The following is a 21,084-nucleotide window of genomic DNA, read 5'->3' on the forward strand; positions in this document are numbered from 1 at the left end:
CTAAATGAAAAAAAAAAATGTATAGAGGTAAGCTGGCTTTGGAGTATTAGACGCTTTCTTGAGAGGGTTCTTGTCACAAAGACGGACGGAGTGGGTGGCATCAGACCAGAAGCAGGAAATAAACAGACAGAGACTTGTGGTTTGGTGGAGCTGAGCGAATGGTTTCGCTCAGCATTTAATAAACAGAACAGACAAAACAAACACAGGACACGGCACTCGAGCCAAAACAAAAAGACAAACAAAACGAACTAACACTTAACAAACGGTGCACGGAGACAAACAAACACGGTGAGAACAAACACTTTACGTTTTATTTTGCTTTTCTTTCTCCTTCTCTCTCTCCCGTTCTCCACTCACCGAACACCCAACCCCGAGTGGAAGAAATGTGCATCTATATATACTGTTGTGCTGGGATTCAATTACTAATTAATTATTCACTTGAATCCCAGCACGTGAATTAATTCTGTGCAACCCCGTGCTCACATACTATACTTTAAATGCACGTGAAGTGATTTGTGCCCTCCTCGTGCCTAAATACAAATCTACCTTTTTAAATCACACGTGAAACACAGACCCGTTTATATCCCGTGTACCAATCTATACACCAACATTAACACACGCACGCAACATACAACACATAATATGCACACAGGGGCGGGGCACATTGCCACAGTTCTCCGTCCACCTTTCAAGATATTGCATATAAAGGTAACTAACAACCGTTTGACAGTCTGTCAAGATGGTTGTGTGGTCCAGTGGTTAAAGAAATGGGCTTGTAACCAGGAGGTCCCTGGTTCAAATCCCACCTCAGCCACTGACTCATTGTGTGACCCTGAGCAAGTCACTTAACCTCCTTGTGCTCCGTCTTTCGGGTGAGACGTAATTGTGACTCTGCAGCTGATGCATAGTTCACACACCCTAGTCTCTGTAAGTTGCCTTGGATAAAGGCGTCTGCTAAATAAACAAATAATAATTAAATCGATCTATAACTGCCTCATTTACAAAGCAAAATTTAAGATTATGCTTAACCGTTTCCCCCATTCCAGGTTTTCATAACCTTAATTATAAGTGGTCAGTGTGGAAAAATATAAGAATGTTGCTTCTACTGAATCTCACCCTTGAAACTGGAACAGCTCATGGCGCTTTGCAATGAGAGTCTTTAACTACGCCCTGTTATGTGCATGTGGGATACTCTCTACTACCTTAGCCAGTGGAGCTGACCATTTTGTTTCAGCAACAAATTTACTGCATTTATATGGCATTTATATTGTCAGTTTCACATGATAACATTCTTTGAAAAACTGCCATGTGTAACTAGCAGTGCTCCTGATTTGTCAAGCCTTATATGTCTGCTCAATTTCTGTAATATACTGTAGTGTGTGCTTGCTGCATATCGGAGCTGGGAACAATAAAAGAGTGCTATGAATATGAAATGAAGTCATAAAGTTATACAAAGGAATGATACCAAAGGGAATTTCTTTCATTTAATTTTTAAATGACATAATCCTTAGGGATGGGCACTGCTGCTAGAGTTTACTTTAAAACCAGTGGCTCCCAAATCCAAATGCACTATGGGAAGCGCTGCTTCTAAATGCAGATTGGATATCAGGAATTATATATTAGCAGACTGTTTACAGTTAGAATTACATTAAATGTGTACAGAGTGGATATACATATATAAACAAAGAAAGGGAGAGTGGGGGAAAGCTTCTGGAACCATATGTAACATATCGTTGTCCTTCACATCTAGGTATTTTTATTTTTTTAGCTTTCCATGATCAATTGCAGTACATGTTGTTTTTATTTTCTTTGCTCCTTTCGTTTGGTTCCCAAAGTTAGCATTTTTCGATTCATCATAATTTACATGTGAAGTTTCGTTCACCTTATTTATGCATGAATTTTCCTTAACTATGATTTATGTTTTTCTTTGTAAATTTAGTTTCATTTTGGCAAAAAAACAAAAGCTATTGCAGTATGTTGCTGGCGTAACTGGTCACGTTTCTCGTGAAGTCAAATTTTTTTTTTTCTTTTCTAACATTTACATAATATGAATTTCTTGTGGACATATTTCCATTAAAACAGAAAAAAACATTGAATTCAATAAAAAATCTCTGATACATAAATTAGCATAGGAGCAGCAGCTGACCCTCAATATACATGTGTATTGCCTGTGTACTTGATGATCAAATGTTGCATTATTAAATTAACCTGGAAATGCTCATCCTATCAGGACTTCATTTATTTAAAACCACATATCTGGATTTATACATGACATGGAGTTTAAGCAATGACTTTGACTGCAGTACATGCAGTAAAGTTGCTGGGTGCTATCGGATGACTTGAGTTCCATACTCAGAGAAGTTGTGCTTTATGTGTTGAAATTAAAATGTTATCCACTTTAGCATTTCTTGCCACTGTTTCATTTCATCCCCCTGCCCCTCTTGCAAAAAAAAAAAACATTACATAGACATTTTCTGTTGTCACCTAAACGTTTAAATCAACATGGCAGAGAGAAGCAGTGATATTCATAATCAAGTGTGACTTGATAACCCACAGTATCTGTGCAATGCCCAGTTTTTTTAGAGCAAATATAGTGCCAGAAACAGAGGCGAAGATTTACAGCTGTTAAACAGTGACTTTTTATATGTCCATATTTCCCTTGCATTAAGTAACTATCATCTATGTAAGTTAACAGTATCTACCCATGAGAAACGGGATGCAAACCCTGCGATTCAATCAACCCAAACTAGTGACTTGTATAACTAAGATCTCGTGTTCATAATGAGGAACACTTGAGTTGATTTCCCTGTAGGTCTTCTGTGGTTTTGACTGTAATGTTCTCAATGATTCTCAAACAAAAAAACATACACAGATGTTCAGCTTCAAATCTCTAAAATATGGTACAGTGTGACAATGATGTGTGCATTGTTGATAGAGTTCCAACAGGTGCTCTGTAGGCTTCTATATAAGGTTCCCAGCAGTATGGAAGGGCTAGCTAATGGGCTGTGAAGAGCAGAAGGCGGCTTCCAGACAGAACTTCCAATTTCAGATACAAAGCGAAATGCAAGGAAAGTGAAACATTCAAAAGGTAACAATTTAAATTGTACCAGTTTCTAATCGCAATAAAACCGTGATTATTTGGGCATTACATTAGTAACTGACCTTGTCTCTTTGGTAGCTCTTACCTTCCAGACGGGGTGCGCTGCTAGATGACAATCCCCTATAAATCAGGGTTCTATTGCCTAAATAAACGTTACCATGTACACTTTCAAAATGTAATGTAATTTGAATTTCCTATGGTCATTCATTCTGAAAAAAAGCCTGAAAAATCAGGACACTAAAATATCTTAGGGACAAAATACCCAGCAGCTCTCTGTAAATATACTTGACATGTGTTTGTTACCCAGTAGTTCCATGGCGTCGTCCTCGTCGTCAATCTCCTCCTCGGGCACGGAGGATGCAAAGCTGGGGAGCGAGTCGAAGGAGTCCTGGGACAGCATTGCTGCCAGCAGCTTCTTGTGGTGCTGCTGCTGCTGCTTCAGACCTTTGCTCTTTGGCTCCATCTTCAAGCTGCAAATTGATTTAGAGAGGTGTTAGCCACAGCCCAGTCAAAGCAGCTCCTGACACACCACGACACAGTACAGGGTTTGCACATCTCGCTTCCAAGACAAAAGCTTTGTAATAAGTGTTAAATGCATACTGAATACAACACATCATAGCCAGTTGAAATATCCCTTATACAAGTTTACCCTGGTAAATTCTCTAGGTTTTATGGTGCTTACCTTGGTGTATTATACTGTTCTATGCTTTTACTATGGTAAACCAAAAATACAAAAATAGCATCTTGGTTTTTGGGATGTTGTGGTTTATGTTTCCTCAGAAAATAAGAACTACAATGCCCTCAAACAGTATATTATAAATAAAGGTGTGATTTCTATTACAGGAGTGGAGTACACTAAACTATGCAAGACTATACCTTTAGTATACTAACACACAACATGGTTGTAGGGCACTGACGCTTTAATATAACTGATGAGAACAATTTTCTGAGATAGAGTTTAGAACATATTTGTAGTTTTAAATAGCATGCTGCTCATTTACCAGCTAATGACACTGCACTGTATTTTCTTGAAGAATCAGCAGCAGTTAATTTGCACAAACATTCCAATTCCCAGCATCCCCTTGATAATTTTCTGTAGCAAATTTTTACCCATTTGGTAACTTGTAAAATGTATCGTTGTTTGCTTTTTCTGAATCATAACTTCTCTAGCAGAATAATGTAATACTAAATAGCAAAGGGGCAGCAGGGTAGAGTAGTGGTTAGGGCGCTGGACTCTTGACCAGAGAGTCATGGGTTCAATCCCAGCTGGGGGACACTGCTGCTGTACCCTTGAGCAAGGTACTTTACCTCGATTGCTCCAGTAAAAACCCAGCTGTATAAATGGGTAATTGTAAGTAAAAATAATGTGATATCTTGTAACAATTGTAAGTCGCCCTGGATAAGCGTGACTGCTAAGAAATAAATGATAATAAATACACAACTAACATTTTAAGCTGTAAAAAAAAAACATATGCAGGGGCTGGACAACAAAATTAGAATCATGTGTCATAACACTGCACAGATAGAATAACAGAAATACAGTGTGACTGACAATGATGCAAATACGTTTCTTTTATTTATTTATTTATTTTTTGCAATGTGATGTTGTGTCTCACTCTGCTGTATATCAAAATAGAGTGCTAGAATTAAGATTGCAGAGAACAGAAGATCTGGGAAGGACGATAACAAATTTAAGTCTCAGTTTTTCATACTATTTTTACTTTTATATATCATTTGTATCCAAAGTGTTTGTACAGAACCTCGAACAAATTCACATAAAAAATTCTGACATTACAAGTTGTATACTGTTAAGGCTTTAATAGTCTTTATGATCTCTAAACACACATACATTTCTGTAAAGCGAGTGCCAATTTAAATGGAGATATTTAAAATTATATATATATATATATATATATATATATATATATATATATATATTGCTGTTGAATATTTCAAAACTGATAAATTGCAGGTTTTTTGGACAGTTTTGTTTTTCTGCAGACACATCAGAGTATTGAAACTGACTGCTGTGCTCCTGGCTACAATATATGCCAGTCTACGAAGCACTGTGTTTTCAATACATCTTTGGAATTCATTATACCCAATCTAGCATCACTGAGGTCAGCAGAGAGGGAGGGGTGGGCACAGAAACATAGACATACTTCAAATGAAATATCCTCTTCACATGACTGACTTAATTTGTTCTGTTACAAATACAGTACAATCTACATCTCCACCAATCTGCATGGTCGCAAAGAACAGCTATGGAAATCTACTTGAAATGTAAAGAATGTTTGCTTTTTTTCTATTTTTCTTTTACAGTGCAATATATTATCTGCTGGTTTAGATTTGGATTTCATTCTCACATATTATGGATCTTTTCTACACATCACCTGAATGAAACACCAAGAGTGTATTTTACTTGCAGAAATGTTTTATAGGGAGTGTTAAAGAGAGAAAACGAGATTGTATTTTGTATTTAGGGGTTAAGTGTTGAAAAAAAGGCAGCGTTGCAATGAGACTGGAAAGGAGGTAAAGGAAACAGTTCAGACTCTGTAACTGCCTGTCCTTAACAATACACGGAACATTAGGTGGAAAAGCTTATGGTCCTAAGTTCACAGTCCGTCTCTGTGGACCAGAACACCTAACGCAACATTAACTGGTTTTGTTGGCTTATAAGCAAGGAGTCTAACCTCTGCCTGGGCCATTCTATCCCAATTACAGCAACACTTCTAACAGAACCAGGCTATGCTGTCAGCGTTGTTTGACTCAGACTCGGGTAAATGCTATTTTTTTCTAAGCAAGAGAAATGTGCTGGTAGTGACTTGTGTCCATTAAGGGCATAATGTGAGGAAAAAATATAAATAAACAATGACTGTGTGTCAATAGAGTACACAAGAGTGTAGTCATGACCATGAACCCAAAGGCATTACGTCACTGCAGAGGAAACTCGAGCAATATGTTTATTACATACCTATATCAGTAGGGAACGCAGAGATAAACGACTAATTAGATATTCTGCATAGCTGTCAGATGACTGCCTCAATGAATTAGTTCATCTTTTTCTTTAATTTGCATTGGCAGATGTGTTGATCCTGTCCAAACCCCCTTAAACACACAGACTAAAAATATGTGCAGAACAAAATATTTTATGGATGCAATTATTTTACTTTGCAAGCTGCAGCTGCAGTGTTAAAATACATTTAGGAGGCATTTGGGGATCTTAATGGAACATGCTGCCCCAGTGAGGTTTTAAGTCTGATTATGAAGCTTGACTATCATAACAGTAGGTTCTATCTTCGTTGCACTGGAGAGTTAAACTCAGGAGCATTACTTTACAGTGAGTAACAAGCAGAAGAAGCTGGGTACGATTATGCTAATTTATGTAGCTGGAGGTGACTTCCATTAATGAGGGATTAGACATGTGCTGATGCATGCTTTCCCTTTTTAGGTATAAATCAGGTGCCTTTTTAATTGTTGTAAAATGTCAGCATGATGACTCATTTAGCATTTCAAGCATTCCCAGCTTTTTATTTTCTGTATAATTAACAATTTTCCACATTTGCTGAATAAAGAATATCCAATTACCATTCTGAAAAAGAATGATCAAAATATATACCTGTTTTTACGATTAGCCCTCTACTCAAATGAGGGCTGAAGAAAAAATGCAGCCCAATTAACAAAAAGCAACTATTATTGCCCACAATATGTAGGGTAATACAGGCAGTGTGTGCATTTTAATGACATATTTGCTAATGAATATTAACATTACTGTGGCAGGACGGCCAAATGGTGACGTCCCCAGACCAGGACATTGACATTCACACAAGTACTGCGAGTTGAAGCGCTGGGCACATATTTATTAAATTAAAATAAACAAAAACACTTTTACAAAAACACTGCTCACAGAGCAAAATAAAAGTTTAAACAAAAACAAATCACAAGCACAAAATCCCTTCACCAAAACAAGTACCATGCTGGTCCTTCCACCACGAGTAGCAATTGTTTTCTTTCTTCTAATTTCTTTCTCCTTCACTCTATCTCTCACGTTCCTCCTCACTAAACACCCACCCGCTGTGAGTGGCTGCTGTGCTTTTATACACGTGGCCATCTCCGTAATTAGTAATCACTCAATCCTGAGATGGACACATTCTGCACTAGATTTTTAACATTACATGGACGACAGCCAATATGTAATAAATCATTAGCTGCCGACCACGCATTCTCAGAGGATATACTCTGGCAGATACGAGATGAAATCATCGCCCCTGTAAACCACAATAAACCATTATTTTTCAAATCATAAATACATTTGCCAGCTGGGCTCTGCTCTGCCACCTATTTACGTGCAGGGCTCTGCCCTGCCACAAGTCCCCATGCAGGGCTCTCCTGCCCTGCCACAAGTCCCCACACAGGGCTCTCCTGCCCTGCCACAAGTCCCCACGCAGAGCTCTCCTGCCCTGCCACAAGTCCCCATGCAGGGCTCTGCTCTGCCACAAGTCCCCACGCAGGGCTCTCTTGCCCTGCCACAAGTCCCCACACAGGGCTCTCCTGCCCTGCCACAAGTCCCCACACAGGGCTCTCCTGCCCTGCCACAAGTCCCCACACAGGGCTCTTCTGCCCTGCCACAAGTCCCAACGCAGGGCTCTCCTGCCCTGCCACAAGTCCCCACACAGGGCTCTCCTGCCCTGCCACAAGTCCCCACGCAGGGCTCTGCCCTGCCACAAGTCCCCACGCAGGGCTCTGCCCTGCCACAAGTCCCCACGCATGGCATTAACAGATATTTATTTATAAAAAAATACAAGAGAATCACTGCTTTCATTATCCAAAATCATAAATATATAATGAAACACAAAATGTTTAATTATCAAATCAGTCAATCCGTTTGAACCAGGTAAATAAAATGGGAAGCACAGCATTTTGGCCAGTTATGAAATATAAGATTCGAGCTTCCATTTCCTGAATTTCATGACATTTCTTGGGAAAATAAATAAAAAAGAAGAGAGAAAGGTGGACTCAAACCCCTAACAACTGGTTTGTAACAGTTATTTATGGTACTTCATGGCCATTTTCACTAACATTAACAAGTAGCATTAAATAGCATTAAATAGTAAGTAACATTAAGTACAGTAAGTAAAATACCACTAATTAACACTAGCATTGTACATTATGTAACATTACAGTAACATTAGACATAACATCAAGTGACAGGAAAACAAGTACTGTACTAGTAAGTGTGGAAAAAAATGACTATTTCATAAAGTAGCTACATATAATTTAATTTTTAAAAGAATTGTGCGCGTGTGGGTTAGTCTAAAATCACTTTGAGAATCGGGTTGAAAAGTATCATTTAACTGATCATGCTAGCTGACTTTTGAATTTTTCCCAGTCATCATGGGACAGCTTCACAAAGCATGATGATGGTGAAGGTTCTGGCTCTGAGACATAACTGAGAACTTCTGAATGGTAGTAGCATGTGCAGTCAGGTTTTTGTGGCCATGTAAACGCATTGTTGACACCAAGCTGCTTCATGCAGCTCACTTCCACTTCATCTTCAGAGTTCTTCAGAATTTGACCGAGATATGGATGGTTGTCATATTTGACTAAAACAAACAAACAAACACCTTCTTAGCTTCTGAATTTGAGCTTTCTGATGTCACCTGACTCATGCTTGCCACTGCAGCTAGAGCGGATACTTTAAGATTCCTCTCTTTCGGGGCTCCCGAGTGGCGCATCCAATAAAGGCACTCCGCGCGGAGTGCAGGATGTGCCCTAAAGCCTGGAGATCGCAGGTTCGAATCCAGGCTATGTCACAGCCGACCATGACCATGAGTTCCTAGGGGGCGGCGCACAATTGGCTGCCCGGGCAGAGAGGGCTTAGGTTGGCAGGGGAATCCACGGCTCACCGCACATCAGCGAACCCTGTGGCCGATAGGGCGCATGTGGTTCTGCAGTGGAGCCGCCAGATCTGTGTTGTCCTCCGGCACTATAGGTCTGGTGGCATTGCTGTGGATCTGCAGTGCGAAAAATGACGGCTTGGCAGGAGCACGTTTCGGAGGACGCGTGTTCCAGCCGCCTTTTCCCGAGTCGGCGGGGGGGGGGGGTTGCAAGCGGTGAGCCGAGGATACAGATAATAAATGGGCATACTAAATTGGGGAGAAAACTGGGGTAAAGAAATTGGCGACGACTAAATTAAAAAAAAAAAAAAAGAGAAGCTTGGATGGAAGCGTCCATAACAAGCTGCTTTTGGGGCATTCATACGTGCATTGTGTACTTGTGTCTGTCACCCAGGTCAACACTGCTTTATTAAAAGCACTGTGAAATCGCGTAGCCAACCCACGACACCAGGTCCTGACCCGGGTAGGTTCCGACCCGAGTAGAGCATGCCAGTGTGAATGGGGCTTTAGTAGAGTAAGTTCCCCACAACAAGCAACACAAAACTTTAGAACTTTGGCAGGAACAGCATTGCTCACCAGAGATTATAAAAAAATACTGCATGGGGTAGTGTGTGATTTGAGAATTTAATGCCCACCCTCAGGGTGGGGTGCTTGGATGAACCACGCAGGCTTCTCCCTCAGGGTTTATGTAGCATCCCATCCATTGGGGTGTGCATTAAATTCTCATATCACACACTACCCATGCATTATTCTCTCTAGTGGGATTACAATGGGCCACTAACATTGATCCAACATTATGAACCACACACTGTAAGCAACTATGTTGGGCCAGAGTTTGCTTAACTTCACTGATTCTGTTGGCCCAACTAAGACCAAGTTATGATTACAAATATTGTTGGACCAACAAAGGCTAAACTACAATATTATATGGTTTAATTGCCCACTGGGGATACTTTCATCTACTGGAGCCAGTTTTTCAAAACTTGTAAACTGGAATAAAATGTTGTGATGGAAATTACTTTTATCTGGATCGTTTTGATCTCTTTTTTCAGAAACTGTCATTGCTGGATTACATTTATCCAGATTACAAATAATCACAATTACAAAATCTGTTTTTTTAAGTAGTTCTTAATAGTTTATAGCCTATTATTTTAAATAGGCCATTATTTGTGATATAGCCTCTTAAAAAAGAATAAATAAAATCCTGATCAAAAACAGAAATCGGATTACCAAAGTTTTGAAAAACCGCCCCCTAGGGATACATGTTTTTTGATACCTGAATTGTGGTAAAATTTGCACCATTCTGGTAATTTAACAGTTTTTAATAGTCTTATGTGTGATTTGAACCCACTCTTTCAGGATCACTATCATCAGAATGCTGTGCATTATACCACTAAGTCAGTCTTCAATTTGAAAGTCTATGCAACTTTTAAAGTTATGGAGGGATAATGGAGGGGCAATTAAATATAAAAAAAAAACATGGGGGGAAAATATAAGTGCTGAATTCATTTGACTGCATATATGATTTCCATTACACGAGAGTAGATGTTAAAACTTCATGCTGATTTGAACTCGGCTCTCGCCAAGATAAGCACCAACTAAGACGTAGCTTTACAGTAAACTAATGTGATCCATATGTGTCTCCATCCATTTACGTTTCCTTCCATATGATGATGTAGATATCCTTCTGTCTGGTGTTAATGGCTGAAGTGTAATGCTGGCTCCAGGGATCAGCTTATTTTGCCTCCCTGGCGCATCAGCACACACAACGGCTGCGATGCTGGCTCCGGGGATCAACCAAAGTGCGGCCTCCCCAGCGCATCAGCATGACAACCGTCTGGATTGAGCTAAGTAGGGTACATCTCTGGGGTTTTCAAGTGGGCACCTTCCATCCTCAGTGTTTCGTCGACTAGCCCACGACACCTCAAGAGGGCTCGACGGTGATTCTGGCGTCCCAGCAGCACCCCCCTCCGTCCCCCACTCAACTCAGCCCAGCTTACTTACCTGTCCCCAGCCAGAATTTTTCCGTCTCAACCACAGCCAGTTGCTGCTCCTCTCTGCTGCTTCAGATAAGTTCTTCACTGTGCGACGCAACTCTTGGCCACTGAATCCGACGTCTCTGAGAAACCGGGTTGTAGAGTGTGCCACAAATCCTCGACAACCCACTTCCACTGGGTAAACCCGAACTCTCCATCCTCGCTGTTCCGCTTCAGTGGCTAGTTGAGCATACTGCAGTTTCTTCCTCTCATACGCCTCATCTACAGCATCCTCCCATGGCACTGTTAACTCTACCAGGTGAACAAGGCGTGCTGATCCAGACCACAAGACAATATCTGGTCGAAGGTTAGTGGTGGCAATCTCAGGTGGAAAAATAAGCCGTTGACCAACATCTGCCAGCATATTCCAGTCTCTAGCAGCTTCCAGTTGTCCTGGGCGAGGATTGGTTTTAACACCTTTTCTTGGTGGTTGCTCTCCTGGGCGGAGGAATGTTGTCTTTTGTGTGTAATGTTTTGATGGAACAGGTGGCAACTTATTGGTCATGTTACGCTTGTCTTCCAATGCTAAGGCCAAACATCGCAGCACCTGGTCATGGCGCCAAGTAAACCGTCCTTGGCTAAGAGCCACCTTACATCCTGTCAAAATGTGCCTTAATGTTGCAGGTGATGAACACAAAGGACATGAGGGATCCTCTCCTACCCAGAGGTTTAGGTTCTGTGGTGATGGGAGAACATCATATGTTGACCTGATGAGGAAACTGATCCTGCTCTGTTCCATTGACCATAGGTCTTGCCAGCCAATCTTGCGTTGTTCCACACTCTCCCATCTCATCCATTCTCCCTGTTTGGCCTGGGAAATGGCCTTTATACACCTCATCCTCTCCTCCTGCTTTTGCACCTCGTTGACTACCAGCTTCCTCCTTTGAGCTGGGGCCGCCTTGTGCCATGTAGGAGGAGTTGAACTGAAACCAAGACCCCCTCTTCCATGCTGAACTTGCCCCATGATATCACCAATTCGAAGGGCAGCCTTTGCATCTTCCACAGCTTTCTTTGCCGCCCACTTTCTTCCAGTTTTCAACACAGGTGCTGCCTCCCTTACGCATTTATCGCGTGACTCTACTAATGTCATTTCCAGTCTGACCTTGGCGCACTTAAACTCCTCAGTTAGAGCAGAGACTGGTAGCTGCAGTATTCCTTTACCATAAAGTCCCACTCTGCTGAGGCAGCGTGGAACTCCCAACCATTTCCTGATGTATGAACTGATTAAAGCTTCCAGCTTCTCTACTGTTGTCAAAGAAATCTCGTACACAGTCAGTGGCCACAGCAACCTCGGCAGTAGACCAAACTGAAAGCACCAGAGTTTTAGTTTACCTGGTAGAGCGCAGCTGTCTATGCTCTTCAACCCTTCCACTGCTTGTTGTCTAACTTCTCCCACACGAACTGTGTCCTTTAGATCCCCGTCGTACCATCTCCCAAGACTCTTCACTGGCTTCTCAGACACTGTTGGTATTGCCTCACCATTAATGAAGAATGTTTTATCTACTACTTTGCCTTTAATTATAGAGATGCTCCTTGATTTAGTGGGCTTGAATTGCATTCGTGCCCATTCAATGTTATTGGTTAATTTGCCCAATAATCGATTAGTGCAGGCTACTGTTGTAGTCATGGTTGTCATGTCATCCATATATGCTCGAATTGGTGGTAGTCGCATTCCAGAAGCCAAGCGCTCTCCTCCAACTATCCATTTTGATGCCCTAATGATTACTTCCATTGCCATGGTAAAAGCCAGTGGAGAAATGGTGCATCCTGCCATTATTCCAACCTCTAGGCATTGCCATGTAGTGCTGAATTCTGAAGTTGAAAAACTGAATTGCAAATCTCCAAAATAGGCTTTCACTAAATTTGTTATTGTCATCGGTACACTGAAAAAATCAAATGCTGCCCAAAGTAGTTCATGTGGCACTGAACCATATGCATTAGCCAAATCCAGGAATGTCACATGGAGCTCCTTCCTCTCCTTTTTAGCTGATTGAATTTGTTGCCAGATCACATTGATGTGTTCTAAGCAACCTGGGAAACCTGGAATGCCCGCTTTTTGTATTGAAGTGTCAATGAAGCAGTTCTTTAATAGGTAAGCTGACAATCTCTGAGCAATAATGCTGAAGAAAATCTTGCCTTCTACGTTTAATAGGGAAATGGGACGAAACTGACTGATGCTTGTAGAATCTTTTTCTTTAGGTATAAAGACTCCACCTGCTCGGCGCCATGCTCTTGGTACAACCTGTTTTTCCCATGCCACTTTCATCAATTTCCACAGAATTCGTAGAACTCCTGAAGCACTCTTGTACACTCTGTACGGAACTCCATTAGGCCCTGGAGATGATGAAGCCCTTGCTTTTTTCACAGCTTGCTCTATTTCTTTCCACTTAGGTGCACAGTCCTCCATTTGGTATTCTGGTGGATTGATAGGTGGGATGTCTGACGGAATTGACATAGGCTCCTGCCTTTTTTAATCTGTATGTGTTTCCTCCAAATATCTCTCCAGCTCAACCTTAGATGCTTTTAGTGTGCCATTCTTCTCACTGGTGAATAACTTCTTTACAAATTTGAATGGGTCTTTATAAAAGTTAGCTCTCGCACGCTCCTTCTTTTTGTAGCGTTTCCGTAGGCGCTCAGCTCTGCGCAATGTTGCAAGCTTATCTTTTATGACCTTTTGTAAGAGATTGAGTCCCTCCTTCTGACTTTGTTCTGCTCTTCTCCATTGGTTCCTCAGCTGTCTCCTTTCTCTAACTAAGCGTTCAATCTCCTGCTGCCGTCTAGACTTTCCAGGAATAGTTTGTACTTTTTCCTTCCTTTTTTCAACTCCAAACCTCTCACTTCCATATGCGTAGATGATGTCCCCAAATTTATCCAGCTTCTTTTCAACTGTTCCACTTAATCTTTCCAATGCAACGCAGAGATCTGTGTTTACTGTGTCCCATGCAGATTTCTCACAAGCTCTTGGCCATTTAACTCCAGGCTTGTGCCCGTTGAGGTTCTTTTCTCTCTTATGCTGGTTTGTCTGACCGGGTTCACAAGGATCATTAGGTTCATCACTAACTGTGTCCATGCAAGTCCTCCTCACATCTATGACAGGGGTGCTGATATCCTGCGAACTGTGGTTTGCTTCCTGTCGCTGGATTTCATTCGACTGACTTGACTGACTTTGTAAGAAGTACTGATCAATGCGAGGCCCTTGTCCCTTCTCCCTCAAGCATTTCATTCTCCCTTGATGAATCTTCAAACCCCTAACCGTTGTCGCCTTGCTCCAGCCGCAGACACAAACCTGGAGTTCCATGTCTTTGTTAACTGCAGATCTTGAACTAGTCTTTTGTGAAGTACTCTCCATACTCATATCCGTTTCCGTTCATAAGTCGTTAACCGTGTTGTCCAACGTTGAGTCATCTTCCGCCCCCGCTCTCGCAGACTCTAGGGGTATTTTTCTCTTTCATTTCTTAGAAGCCTTGGGCGGGTGTCTCCAGCATCCTGTAAACACAGAGCTGGATACTGCCGACAAGGGTAGCTAACCCTTACCAGCCCCAAAGGGGTCTCTTTCCTCCTGTCAGCTGTCTCTCCAGGCTGTCACAAGGTCTTTCCCTTGTTGCCAGCTGCACTATTCACAGCAGTCACTGGACGTATCCAGATCTTCATGATTTCCATTACACGAGAGTAGATGTTAAAACTTCATGCTGATTTGAACTCGGCTCTCGCCAAGATAAGCACCAACTAAGACGTAGCTTTACAGTAAACTAATGTGATCCATATGTGTCTCCATCCATTTACGTTTCCTTCCATATGATGATGTAGATATCCTTCTGTCTGGTGTTAATGGCTGAAGTGTAATGCTGGCTCCAGGGATCAGCTTATTTTGCCTCCCTGGCGCATCAGCACACACAACGGCTGAGATGCTGGCTCCGGGGATCAATAAATTCAATGCAAAAGAAAGTATGCACAAGAAAGTACATTTTTTAAATTTAAAAAGAAAATAGAAAAAAAATTGTTCAGCCACATATAGATGTTATACCTGATAACACAATTGAGGTTTTAGCAGAAGAAAAACTAGGCATTTATTTCATAATACTGTAGTGCATTTCCCTTTCACAAAATTAAGCAAACTGGAGTAAAAATGTAAATATATTATTGATGTATAAAAACGTTTATGTATTCTTTATAATCAAGTATTACCCTGGCCCAACATATTTTCCCTATTTTCACAACAACTGAATCAACTGTTTGCCCATATGTCACAGCAGTGTAACATATGGAAGGCCAGACAGACAGACAATGCCTCCATATATCCCCATTTCCTGATACTCTCAAACCCCCTGCTGGGGATGCATGCCAAATCACATGAAGCAAAATCTATTACAGTTGTCCCACGTTATACCGCCCCCCTTTATAACGCCACCCTCACATACTGCCAGCTATTCTCTCTGAACAACAAATGTCACCAATATAAAAATAGTGCTATTTTTACCCGTTATATCGCCACCCCGCTGTCCGCCATCTGCCAACTTCCCAAGCCAAGCAAACGTAAATATAAGCATTGTAGTTTCCCTCATTGTAGCGCCAGTTAAATAATCATGGCCAAACAGCATTTATGCAGTTAACCTTTGACTCGCTTTTCTAATTCGTTGTTAACTGAACGTTCATACCAATGTCATCAACACTCCCGCTCCCAAAGCAAAACAATAAGTACTAAATGGCGAGTCGACCCTACATTTAACACCAGAGCAAAAGAAAGAAAAAAAACCCATCTGCATGTTGTATGCATAAGTTAATCGAAGGACAATTGGAGACACTAATGGATATAAACAATTGGCTTACCTTGATAGAACAGGTCGATTTGTTTAACCTGAAAAAGGCTTGACACAGTCTAAAATAAGTGACTTTTAAAAACCACAGTAAAAAAAAAATACAGCAAGAGGTTTGTTTGTTTACTGCAAGTTTTTCACACATGAAGTTTTGCACACGGGCAGCAGTGTGGAGTAGTGGTTAGGGCTCTGGACTCTTGACCGGAGGGTCGTGGGTTCAATCCCAGGTGGGGGACACTGCTGCTGTACCCTTGAGCAAGGTACTTTACCTAGATTGGTCCAGTAAAAACTCAACTGTGTAAATTGGTAATTATATGTAAAAATAATGTGATATCTTGTAACAATTGTAAGTTGCCCTGGATAAGGGTGTCTGCTAAGAAATAAGTAATAATAATGAAGGCTGGCGTAAACTAAAGCATCCGTTTTGTAAACAGCAGAATATTTATTTATTATTACTTTTTTTTACTTTTCGTTTAAAAAGGTGTTTGCCAGTACATATTCAACGTTTTGAGCTTAGATTGCTATGTGAAATAAGTAGATGGCATATTTCAATGGGGGATAGTATTCAGCAGGCTTACAGTCATGCCACACACGTTCCAATGACCAACAGTAAAAAAAAAAAAAAGCAATCGTACGCTTTGCTTTTATGGAATTGTCGTTTGGGTGATTTTTTTTTTTTTTTTTTTTTTTTTAACTATAAACTGTTCCTCAAAAGTAGCCAAGTATGTTTCATACATATGGGAAAGATGATAAAACGTCACTAGTTGACTACTAGTACTGTAGTTTAAAAAAAAAAAAAAAAATGTTATTAAAATGGCCTGGAGATACTGCAATTGTACAACTACAACGCCACCCTCGCTTATTACCCGTTTTTGCCCATGTCCCTTACCAGGCGGTATACAGAGGGTTGACTGTACCACCATTTAGGAAAAACCTGCTAGCAGTACCCTAGTTTTACACACAAGCAATTACAGAAGTGTGTGCAGCACTACATCTTAATAGTGCCAGACTTGCAGAATATTCTACTACGACAGCTAAACCTGCTTCTTTTTTTTTTCCACCAATACAAATATAGAAATGCACTGACAAAAAAAACCAAAAAAAAAACTGCGTAGAAAACGACCCTAGGTTATAATCAATTATATTTTGAAAGCTGGATTTATTGCATCTGGGCAGAATTTTGAAAATCTTTTTACAAAAGGTGGGAATTAAAAATACAATAATTCAGATCTGTATTACAGTCAACATATTTGACAAAGATTAAAATGAACACTTAACATTTTGGGAATAGCAGGTCTCCACACACCGGTCACGATGCGATTTGTCCTGCGATAAAATGTTACTTTCGCAGCAACGCTACCTTTTCACATCAGTGGCAACAAGCGTGCAACTCTCCTCTGATTGTATCATCAGCTGAAAAAAATCACACGTATGATAGTCCTGTTATATAGTTAATAAAAATACATAATAGCTTTTCAGAATGCTTATTTCCGTAAAGGTAAACGAATCATACACTCCAGCGATATCAAGTTCCCTGGAAATGGACTGCCAGATGTTCTCCCTCATTACTGCGTCTTTATAATTTATGTGACCTTTATTGTACAGCTCCGGATATTTTGATACTGCAAGAATTATCTTTTCTTCCGCCACTGTTTACTGAAGGCGCGCAAGGGAAGCTGTTCCTCATTGGTTAGTTCCCTAACTGCTGGCGACAAAAATCGCACAAATACACCAATCGCTTCAGTGTCACTTCTGTGTCGACTGTTGCATCGCAGGCAGTGTGAACTGCTCACATAAAAAATACATGTTTTATTTGTTTTGTCATGGTGTGGTGTGTCGTACGACACATTCACCTGTCGCATCGCGTCTGGTGTGCAGAGGCCTTAAGGCAGAAAAGAGCAAAGTAAAAAGCTAAAATGTCTAGATTTATTCAAAAATTTAAAGAAAAAAGCAAACAAAACACATTTTCAGGTAATGTTTTATAAAGTAGTGGTACACAATAGCAATTAATTGTTTTTTTTAGCTCTTAGGTAAACATTCCCAGTTCTAAAATAAACAAAAATTCTGAATGTTTATCTCAAAAAAAGAAAATCATTGCTTAAATGTACCCAAGACCAAGATCGATTAAATAGCTTGCTGTGTTGAGTGGTTATTTGTCCTAGGCCTCTTTTTAGGTCTTCAGAAAGAAATTGTTAAAATAGACCTGTTTTTATAGGGATTCCATTTCTGCAGCAGTTATAGTATGGTAGTGGGTTAAAAGATTTCAAGTACAAATGTAATCTGTATTATTCCCCTGTCATCAAAATGCTTGCTCACCCGTCCACTATTATAACACTACATACTGTGTAGGGTAAGTTCCATACACATTTTATATAGTATATACTTCTCAATTTTTACTTGGGATCAATATTTTCAACAAAGAGGCTTTATTGAATGGCTAATAGGTAAATATACAGTTTAACCTTTGGAAAAGGATGAATAACTAAAATAAGGTTAATAAATTAATTAATTAGACAATAATTAGACAACAGAAAGCACACCCTCCGAAAAAAGTTTTGTAAAAATTCAATAGCATGAACACATTTTTTTTTAAAAGGGCCTCTTCCTGTGTATTTGCACATGATCCAGTACAGCATGGCTGCCATGAAAAACAATTACATTTTGACAAGGCCTGTTCATCCCACTAATCGGAGACCGAACACGTTGCTATGGAAGCTGGCCCCATTCTTGGATAAAGGAGTCCTGGAGCTCCTGCAGAGTCCTGGGTTGCACTGAATGGGCTGCTATTGCCCTCTTTAGCATGGTCCAAGCATACTTAGTAAGGTTCAGGTCAGGAGATCTTGCTATCCTCTTGATTGATTCCTGTGCAAGATAAGCAGTGATGATCCTTGTTCAATGTGGGCTGGCATTGTCATCAACTAAAATGAAGTTTGGCCAGACTGCATCTGCATAAGGTCTCACTGTCAGACAGAGGATCTCATTTCAGTACCTGACAGCAGTGGGGGTGCTGCTCTGGGTGATATGAAGATGTGTCCTTTTGTGTATGTTGACCAGCCCACATTATGACAGATTGTACTCCACATCTATTGTGTTTTGCAACAAGAAACACTCCAGGCCCTGACATGCCTGTCAGTGTAATAATACAACCAGCCATTCAATAAGTTGTTTTAAATCTTGATCCCTAGCACAAGAGCATTGAACAGCATTTATAATTAAAGGATATAACTTCTTTAAAACAAAGGATGCCAGTAAATAAAATCTATTATTAATTCTGCAGCAAAACTAATTTGTTCTTGATTTCCGAATTTAAAATGTTCCATTTAATAACTGACTTCACTGAGCTTAATATCAAATGGTGAAAGGCGAATATCATTCAGTGGGTTTACATGAGCATAAGAATTCCGATATTTTTCGGAAAACTATGTTTTCCGAAAACTAATTCCGATATCAAAAGTCATGTAAACACAGTTTTCGGAAAATGTACTGGAATATTCCTAAAGTCCGTTTTCAGAAAACAGCACCTGGAAATTTCTGATTCAATTCTGAAAACGAACCAAATGTATATCATGTAAACGCACTTTTCAGAAAACTTATTCCGATAGCGTACTGCACATGTGCAAACTCTGACCTTCATTCCTGCACGTGGTTTTAGAAAACAGAGAAAATAATAACAATCTGTAGTCAGTCTGCATGCATCCATTTGTCTAGTTAGGGATAAAGTAGTACGTTTGTTAAAGTCTGTATGTATTTGTTAATAGCACATACTGAAGCAGCAAATGTTTTCCAGTTTTAAAACGACGTGAGAATTTAAAATAATGTCTGCAAAAGAAACTGGTAATATAGAACAGGAGGAGCTGTTGGAAAGGCTGATTGCATATTGTGGGGAATCTGAATAGAGGTATAGGATAGTAATCTTTGAATTTAAGACCTGACACTTCGATAAAGCACTATGTTGGATTGGTCTCCGTTCTATCGCAGAAATGACCGATCTGTTCAAATCGTACTTAGGCTACTACAGTACTTTGCATGCGAAAATATCCTGCGTTTTCCGAAAACTTCAATCCATGTATACAGTTGAATTATAATTAGACTTTCTATCGTTAATCATGCAAACACAGAAAAGTGACGTTTTAAGAAAATCGGTTTTCTGATTCAGTTTTCCGAAAACATTAGTTTTCGGAAAGCGCTTTGTCATGTAAACGTACTGAATGATTGCTTCCTGTAATATTTGACTTTCTAGGTGCTAGGCTGTGTAATTTAAGTGTAATTTAATAACAGAATAACTTAATGTAATGTAGCTACTACTGTCAGCAGAGCCCTGTGTATGATTAATGATTTCATATCTGATACACTCTAATTAGCTATCTCCATAATGGCCATGCTATTCCCAGTACACACACACACACATCTGTAATTAGTGACGTGTAATATTACCCTGGTTAGATATAAAAAGGTTGTGCTTAAAGTGCAGATAATGTAAAAAGAAATGATCAATTTCATCTGGACCTTTCTTTACCAGCAGGCACTGCAACCTGAACATATTATTAGAGTTGTTTTACTGAAGTTCACCATAAGCAGCACTTGCATTCTGATTTATGACACTCTGGGCCTCTTTCATTTAATGGCAGTAAATGACCAGAATTACCACGTGGCAGGGGGAAGCCACACCGCGCGTAAAAATGAACCAGCAGTAGCTGTATTCACTAAGCTAATTATATGCATAAATAGCGAGCTAAATGATTAATTTGCAAGTTGTATAAAGGGCGCTGGAAAGAAAAGGTAAGTACGGTTCTGAGTTTGTCACAATGACAGTGACCCAGGAGGAGTGAGGAATCTAAAGTTTAGAGACCAGGAACTAAATGTATTAGCAGAAGAAGAGGTGGGGAATTATGAAAGGCTTTTTGGTGCTGAATCAGCAAGAACGCTAACGTCAATGAAACATTAAGGACAGAAATGCGCTCCGTAGGAGGAGGGCAGGGGTCTTGTCCCAAATCAGAGCGTCCTGCGAGACAGTCAAAGCAGATAAAGTAATTGTTAATGGAACATTTGTTCAGCTCTTCATATCAAATCAATATTTGTTTGTTCAATTTAATTTCCCTCCGATTCATTTTGTAATACTAATCAAAAGTCAGCAAAGCACTCACTCAGTCCATTAAAAATTTACATTTCAAAAGCTGTTTGGCGAAACATCACTAACATTAGATGCCGTTTGATTACTTGTATTTATGACTGCACCT

The 21,084-nt window shown here is 40.2% G+C and overlaps 1 protein-coding gene across 7 annotated transcripts in view; it reads right to left on the reverse strand.

The window, feature by feature from the left end:
* The window catches only part of LOC117399457 (uncharacterized protein C8orf34 homolog), a 142,718-nt gene that overhangs the window by 81,204 nt on the left and 40,430 nt on the right, over positions 1 to 21,084 (reverse strand). For all 7 annotated transcript variants that reach the window (XM_059022238.1, XM_033998622.3, XM_059022235.1 and 4 more), the window contains exon 7: positions 3,404 to 3,570. In XM_059022238.1, the coding sequence (XP_058878221.1) occupies positions 3,404 to 3,570 (167 nt within the window). The remainder of the gene's footprint in view (positions 1 to 3,403; positions 3,571 to 21,084) is intronic.

The sequence above is a fragment of the Acipenser ruthenus genome, chromosome 4, assembly GCF_902713425.1.
Source record: "Acipenser ruthenus chromosome 4, fAciRut3.2 maternal haplotype, whole genome shotgun sequence".
NCBI classification, from domain to species: domain Eukaryota; kingdom Metazoa; phylum Chordata; class Actinopteri; order Acipenseriformes; family Acipenseridae; genus Acipenser; species Acipenser ruthenus.